The sequence below is a fragment of the Glycine max genome, chromosome 14 (assembly GCF_000004515.6).
Source record: "Glycine max cultivar Williams 82 chromosome 14, Glycine_max_v4.0, whole genome shotgun sequence".
Classification (NCBI taxonomy): domain Eukaryota; kingdom Viridiplantae; phylum Streptophyta; class Magnoliopsida; order Fabales; family Fabaceae; genus Glycine; species Glycine max.
Window position 1 is genome coordinate 8,345,861 of NC_038250.2, and position 8,163 is coordinate 8,354,023.

An 8,163-nucleotide genomic window follows, 5' to 3' on the forward strand; every position below is an offset into this window, starting at 1 on the left:
TGCATCGGAGATATTTGTTTTTTTTTGCGTTGTTGTTCAATTAGAATTGGAGTTTTACTTCGATAATTTATAATACATATTTAATATATTGTTGTAATGATACTTCGATTCTGATTGAAAAACAACAAGAAAAAAAGTACATGCTAAACTGCAATTTTTTGTTTTAGTGCTTTTTTTTTCTTGTTTTGCAATTTGCAATATTATGGATCTTTAAGAGTGTTGTTCTTGTTGTGGCCTTATTGTTGAAGTGATGATGCCAACTTCATCTCCAAAACTTGAGGACTTCCTCAGTGGTGCAACTATGGGGGCTCAAGACTATGGAACCCATGAGAGAGAAGCAATGGCTCTAAGCCTAGACAGCATCTACTACAGCAACCAGAATGCTGAACCTGAAACCAACAGAGACCATTCTTCTTCTCTGGACCTTCTTTCTGACCCTTTCAGGCACCAAAACCATTCATATTACTCAGGGCTTGGGATTTACCAAGTGGAGGAAGAAGAAACAAAGGAACAACCACCACCACCACCCCACCACGTGGCAGTTTGCTGCTCCCAAGTGCCTCAAGTGGTGGAAGGCATTGCTTGCTTCAAAAACTGGGTGCCCCCAAGGGAATTTTCTTCTTCCACTCAGCAGAATCTGGAGCAGGATCAAGTGAATAGTAGTCGTAGTGGTGGCCTTGGAGAGGATAATAATAATGGTGCTTCTGGGAATATTGGTGTTGGTAGTAGTGTTGGTTGTGGGGAGTTACAGTCTCTAAGTCTGTCTATGAGCCCTGGTTCTCAATCAAGCTGTGTCACTGTTCCAACTCAGATCTCATCTTCTGGAACTGACTCCGTGACTGTGGATGCCAAAAAGAGAGGGTCTTCTAAGCTTGGACAGAAGCAACCTGTGCATAGGAAATCCATTGACACATTTGGGCAAAGAACTTCTCAGTATAGAGGTGTCACAAGGTTAGTTTTAGTTCACTACTTCACTTACCTTTACCCCTTTATTTCTATAATTGTTTCTTTTTTGTGTATAATAGCAAAAATGAGGTTTGAATCTGAAATTCCATGTGAAGTATTCAAACTCTTACTATTAAGCTGACCCTAGTGGTCCTATCTTACCATAGTAATTTTCATTTCTTTTCTTTAGTTCCACTTTTTAAAATTTTTGTAGTTTATCTAGTCAAATTCATGGTGGTTGTTACTTTTTGAGTTTAACTTAATGTGTTGTTTGCTTTGTTTTTTGAGTAAATTTTGTGGTGACATTCTTGGTTGTTGTGTATGCAGGCATAGATGGACTGGTAGATATGAAGCGCATTTGTGGGATAACAGTTGCAAGAAGGAAGGGCAAACCAGGAAAGGACGACAAGGTTAGTTAGCAAAAGCTTTAGTATTGACTCATTGGTAATTTGAAAACTTTATTTATTTTGAACTAGTGTTTTTCTTACTTTGTTTTTTGAGCTGTGCCCACTAACATTGTTTCACCTTTTGTGTGTTCACAATGTGGATGACCATTGACCACTCAACAAAACGTTGCATGCCACAGTTTATTTGGGTATGCTACAAGTCCTTTTCCAAAGGGTCTGCATTTTCAATGCTCATACTTTTACAGAATACTAATTTGATGAGGGGTGAATTTTTTTTGTTTGTGAACTGAAGGTGGTTATGACATGGAAGAGAAAGCCGCAAGGGCTTATGATCTTGCGGCTCTCAAGTATTGGGGACCTTCAACGCACATAAACTTCTCGGTATGTTTCAATTCTGGTGGCATTTCTGGCTCAAAGTATTGTACAACTCTTTGGAGTCCCATTTTCTCTCTTGTATTTGGCAGCTAGAAAATTACCAAACTGAACTTGAAGAAATGAAGAATATGAGTAGGCAGGAATATGTGGCCCACTTGAGAAGGTACACATATTATATTATTATTATTATTATTATTATTATTATTATTATTATTATTATTATGCTAAAAGCTACCAATTATTTTTAATGTATAATGATGATGTTGGTGATGGCTTTGCAGAAAGAGTAGTGGGTTTTCAAGGGGTGCCTCAATGTACAGAGGAGTGACAAGGTTCATGCTGTTCCTCTGCTACTTTTATATATATATATAGAAATTAAACATGTTGGTTAATTAGGTTAAATCCACCTTTAATGTTATGCAGGCACCACCAACATGGCAGGTGGCAAGCAAGGATAGGCAGAGTTGCAGGAAATAAGGACCTTTATCTTGGGACATTCAGTAAGTCCTTCCGGAAAGTAGTTGTTGCATTTCCTCGTACTTCATTGCCAAATCTTTCACAGCAATAGTGGGATTTTAGGCTAATGAATACATTCTTAGGACTTTGTTATTATAGTATCATAGTATCATGCTACTGACCGTCGATGCTTTCTATAAGGCTGATCGTATAGCTCTACTTTGCACTGTGCTACAAGTCACTTTTTTTAAGGCTGTTCTCTCTGGAAAGATTAAAAATAAGAAGGGATATTTAAACAGTAAATATCTCCACAGGAATGACCTCAAGAAAGTTCAATTTTTTCTATTGCGCTTTGAATTTTGAATCTAATTAAAATGTAGCCTTATATACGTTTAAGGTCTTTTATAAATGACTTAATTTTATTTTAGATCTCTAATAAAAAGATTTTATTGTTTTGAGTATTGATATATTAAAATTTTTATTTTGAGTTCTTATCGTGTCATCACTGATATTATCAAAAATATTTTATACTGTCATTTAATAAAAAAAAATCATAATTTATCATGTATAATAAGATTGATAACATTTTTTTTGTTTTGAAAAGTCATTTTTTATGTTGATAGTACTTTAAAACTAAATTCATTTTCTTATGAATCAAATTAGGCACTCAAGAGGAAGCTGCTGAAGCATATGATATAGCTGCAATCAAATTTCGTGGGTTGAATGCTGTCACCAACTTTGACATAACAAGATACGATGTTGAGAGAATCATGGCCAGCAACACCCTTCTAGCGGGGGAGCTAGCTAGAAGAAACAAGAATAGTGAGCCAAGAACTGAGGCCATAGAGTACAATGTTGTGTCAAGCCAACGAGTCATAAGCAACAGGGAAGAAGTTCATGAGGCTGTGAACAACAACAATAATAATGAAAATGGTTCATCTTCAGATTGGAAGATGGGTTTGTATCATCATCAGCAGCAGCAACAACAGTCAAACAACTGTGACCAGAAAACCATGAAGTGTGGAAATTATAATAGAGGTGGTGGTGGTGCTGCTGCTGCTTTCTCTGTGTCCCTACAAGATCTCATTGGGATTGAGTCAGTAGTAGGATCTAGCCAGGGCATGATGAATGAGTCCACTAAGATAGGGACTCATTTTTCAAACCCTTCCTCGCTGGTCACCAGTTTAAGCAGCTCAAGGGAAGGTAGCCCTGATAAAACGGGCCCCACTTTGCTCTTTCCAAAGCCTCCAATGGGGTCAAAGATTGTTACTAGCCCTACTATTGCTAATGGTGTCACTGTTGGCTCTTGGTTTCCCTCTCAAATGAGGCCAGTCTCAATGTCTCACTTGCCATTTTTTGCTGCTTGGAGTGATACCTAGAAGCGGATGAACGTCGCTGCGCGTGTTTGGAAACTCGTTGAGAAGGAAGAAATCACGTCTGGAATGTAGAAGCTATATGACTAACTACTAGCTAGCTTCTCAGGTGTAAAAGTTGTAACTATTAGCTTCTTCGAAAATGTGTGAAAGATCATATCTGAAACGTGAAACCAAACATGCAACGAATGTCGTATGTCATCTGTGGTGTGTTAAATTTTGCATGTGAAAGAGAGGGGCAAAAAAGAAAAAGCATTGGAGGGGGAGAAAAAAATTAAAAGGATGGGGTTTGAAGATTCAGGATATGTTGTTTTGCAAAAAGACATTAATGCAGGAATTTTGGGGATTAATTAGGGGCATGTGGGGCCATTTATCTGTCATCTTTCTGTATCCTAGTGGAACAAGACCTTTTGCAACCGTAGCCTTTTGGATCTATATTGCGAATTTGAGAAGGAAATTGCGCAAATGGGAGGGAAAGTGGTTAATTTTAACAAGAAGACTAATGATTAATTCAGTGAAATGATGCTTTGACGATATGAAAGTGGCCCTTAAATTATTGAGTTTGCTTTTTTGGGAGTTGCTCCTTTTTCTTAGGTCCAGCTAAGTACAAAACCAACTCCATGTTTTGTCAAATAATGCAAAAGAGCCATCCCCTTTGATCACATTCTCTCGTTTTGTTGTCTGTGTTCCTCAATCTGCATAACACCATCATTGCACCTAACTTTCTTATCTTGAACTTTCTCTAAAGACACCAATACTCAATCAAAAAGAAAAAGGGGTTGTCGTAGATATTCTTGCACTAAAGTTTCTGGCTGCCCTTATTTGTCATAATTAGTCAAGACACCTCCAATTTTACTTTAAGAAAAAAAAAACACGTTAAATGGTTAAAAAAAAATTGCAACTTTACTCGTTCCATGACAAATCCAAATTCCAAAGAGACATTTGAGGGCTTAAAAGCGGTTCTATGTCTTGGTGTGGAGTGATGATTAGACCATTAACACAAATATATATATGGAGAGAGAGAGAGTTCATCATATATATATAGGTATTATCGATTCTTTCACACGTGTGTGCCCCTCGTGTTGTAATGAAGTGTGTGTTTTGTGCTCGATTGCGCAATCTTTGTTCTTGACCGTAAACATGGGACGACAACGAGGAATTAGTGCCGTCAAAGCTGGAAATGGTTCCGAACTTGTGTCGGGAATAGCTCTTTTTTTTTTTTTTTTTTTTCTCTGCATGGAACAATAACGTGTTAATAGTATTCCAAATTATTTGTAACATGCATAGTTCTAGCTATTCAACAATAGGTGAAAAGGACAGGTTCTAGCGATTGAAAAATAATGCTGGGTGCATGAGCGATCGGCTTGAGGAATCCAGCTACGTTTTCTGCTGTAATTTTTTTTATATATAAAAAAATACTGTTATCCTAAGTACCAATGTCAAATTATGAATATAAAAACTAAAAAGTACCAATGCCAAATTAATGGCTTACTCTCCTTAGACTTAGTGATTTAAAAAGGTAGCATGAATTAAGGATCAAGTCTCCTAATGTTTTATTTGTATTATTAAGAGAAAAAAATAACGAAAATTTTATTCAATTTGTTCGAATAAGTAAAAGGATGACTAGAAAGAAATATATGCATGGAATGGGGGATAAAAACAAAAATGGACATCACTACTTTTATAAATATTTTTTTTAAAGAAAAACTCTGATGTAGTTTCTTAAACACTTTCGGTATTTTTTTTTATGCGAACCTTAAGAGAAATGATTTTTTTTACCTGTTTCCATCTTATGTATTTCTTTTCACTTTATATAAACATGTAAAACTACTTGTTTGTCATGTCTTCCCTCTCCTCACTTTCATTTATATTAACTTTTATTTACTCTTCTAATATGCATTTGCTATATTATTTTATGCTTTTAATATCAATTCAACAATTTAACAAGTGGTAACCGAATATCAAACACCAATTCCAAATACTTATATTTTATCTTCAAATTAATTCAAATACTATCTTCTTCTACTCTAAAGATTTTATTATTATGTTGATTTATCTTCTTCAAGCTCTCTTTACATCTCTTTGAAATTCATATATAATTTGTATTTCTTTATGAAATAAGTACCTGTCCTTACAATTTATACATTAATTGTTAATTTGTTATTCAATTTAATTATATAATGTGAATAACTTTTTACATTAATTATAATCACAAAATTTAGTTATTAAAATTTATTCGTACGGTAGTGCACGAACTAAAATATTAGTTTCTCTTAAAAAAATAAGGGACTAGTTCTCTCATGCAAGATCCCTGGTAGAGATATAAAAAAAAACAGGTAGTAACTACTCCATTAATTTTAATTATATCTAACAAGTGGTACAGTTACTTGAGACTGGCTTTTACATTGCTATCAGCACCTCCATGAAAATGTTGGTTTTTATAATGTTATCAGTACATACTACATACATAAATAGATCGGTTGTTACTTTAATTTCCATTTACTTATTTCATTCTTTTCCGTCAAAGAAGTCTAGAAAGAGGTTTATGTAAATGTAGCATATGAATAACATTGTTATTTGGTTTTGCACTGCAGATCTAGATTCATGTTTGATTTTGACGTGAAAAAGTACCTTTGAGATAAACATAATAATTTTGCAAAATGACTAGTGTAGAATGTTTCCGTATTATTTCCTATTAAGTAATTATGTTTCTACCAAGTAAAATTCTCCCGGAATACGTCTTTGTTGAATGGATTTGTTTAAATAGGTATCAGCAGATACAGACATTAATTACTCATCTAACGTCCAACGGTGCAAATGGGAAGAGACAATATATATCTTCTTAATTTCTTCTTCTTCCTTTATTTAGATTTTGCTAATTAATAAAATGAATTATGTAGAATATAGAACCAATTTATTAAACCGTTGTTTTGACAAAGGAAAAGCAAGCATATCTAAAGTAAAATACAACAAGAAGTAAATTGCATGACCAGAAAAAGGTTAAACCAAAAAAAGATTTATGGTAAAAAAAGCTAGCAAGTATAGGGGAAAAAATGGAAAGTAAAAGATTTGCATCGCTCTTTTAATAGAAAATAAAGCAAGATCCATTTCGATTGTATGGTGTTTTTGTTTCTATCCATAGAAATTAGTCAACAAATATGATTACAAATGTTATTGCGGACATCCTAATAAGGGCAAAAAGTTTGCAAAGGACAGCTTTACAAAAGATGGGTCGTAGTGTTTCTAATTTATCATATGTTGAAAACTTGGTGAAGAAAATTTCAGAGTTACGTACGTATACATTGTTGCATTGAAAACATGTAAGCCCTTGACATTTGGATATGAAATTAATTACAACGTTCATAAGGTAGGTGGGTTCTCATAGTTTAATTCAATGTGATGAATAATTTAAGTGAAAAAAGTACGTTTAACTAATGCTCTAAAGGCAATAAATTAAGAATTAAAAGCGAAAAGACTTCTTTAAAAAATGGTAGTAACATTTATGCATCCACATCTAACTATAGTTGGTAAAGGAATGAATGCCAAAACGAAATAAATAATGCCCCTGACTTATATTATGAAGCCTAGCTATTAAGTATATTTCATTAATTTAAAATCCTCAAAAGAAATTATAAAAAAAACAAGTATATTTCATTTGGTAGACAAATTAAACAAAGTATTCTGTCAAATTTTATTGGAATTTAAGTTTGAGTATAACTCCATTCTAAAAATTAATTTATCTTAGAGTCTTACTAAGTGTCCTTAACACATTGATTAAGAAATTAAAAAAAAAATATTTAATATGAAGACTATAGGAGCGTAAAAATGTCACAAACATACATCTCAATAAAAATATTTATTCTTTTAATTTCATAATCAATATCTTAAGAATACTAGATATTATTTACCTTTATCTCATTTATGGAATGAATGTTATCCTCCATTTATATCCATTATTTTAATCATATAAGATGTTAATATCACCTCTCGTAAGAATTGAACATGGACATATATAAATGACTCAATAAAAATTAGCCTAATATTACCAAAACAACCAAATCTACCGTGACCTAATAGAAAGAGAAGATCTCTCCATTTCTTTTATTTTTCTTTGTTTCTTTTGCTGTTAAGCTTTTGAAAAAATATATGTTACTCTCCATTAAATGTGTATATTTTCATTTAATTTATTTTTTCAAAACCTTAATAATAAAAGAAATGGAGTGAGGAAAAAACTTAGAGGATTTTTAACCATGATCAATATATTCAAGACAACACAAGAAAGATTATGATGCCATATTACAATTTGGATTTAGACCTAATACAATATTAAAAGCTAACCTGTAGGCCCTGGTGGATGTGTGTGTATATATATAATGAGAAATATTAATTAAGGACATATTTTCTTACGCACTGCATTTTATTGATTGAAATTTATTGAAAAGTATAACATTCTGTGGATTGCACATCCTATCTAATGTTTTCTCTCTTGAATATTTAGTTATCAATAAATTTTAACCAATAAAAAATAACATGTGAAGAAGTGTGTTAGAAAATATGTTACTAGTATTATCCAAGGAGGGAAACTTTGTATGTGACACCATGTGCAA

General features: G+C 33.2%; 1 protein-coding gene across 1 annotated transcript; it reads left to right on the forward strand.

Annotated features, from left to right (window-relative positions):
* The first annotated feature begins 149 nt into the window (after positions 1–149).
* Positions 150–4,076, forward strand: LOC100808138 (AP2-like ethylene-responsive transcription factor CRL5). The gene is made up of 8 exons (XM_014766550.3): positions 150–951; positions 1,273–1,355; positions 1,532–1,540; positions 1,645–1,733; positions 1,817–1,890; positions 2,009–2,059; positions 2,151–2,227; positions 2,847–4,076. Exons 1-8 carry the CDS (start codon positions 251–253, stop codon positions 3,560–3,562), a joined length of 1,800 nt encoding a protein of 599 aa, XP_014622036.1. The 5' UTR covers positions 150–250; the 3' UTR covers positions 3,563–4,076.
* Positions 4,077–8,163: the final 4,087 nt, after the last annotated feature.

Bases quoted from the DNA above. Each gene is read 5' to 3' on its own strand.
- LOC100808138 (XM_014766550.3), top strand. From the start codon at position 251: ATGATGCCAACTTCATCTCCAAAACTTGAGGACTTCCTCAGTGGTGCA. The intron at 952-1,272 runs GTTAGTTTTAGT...TTGTGTATGCAG, and splicing joins CAGTATAGAGGTGTCACAAG to GCATAGATGGACTGGTAGAT. The intron at 1,734-1,816 runs GTATGTTTCAAT...TGTATTTGGCAG, and splicing joins CAACGCACATAAACTTCTCG to CTAGAAAATTACCAAACTGA.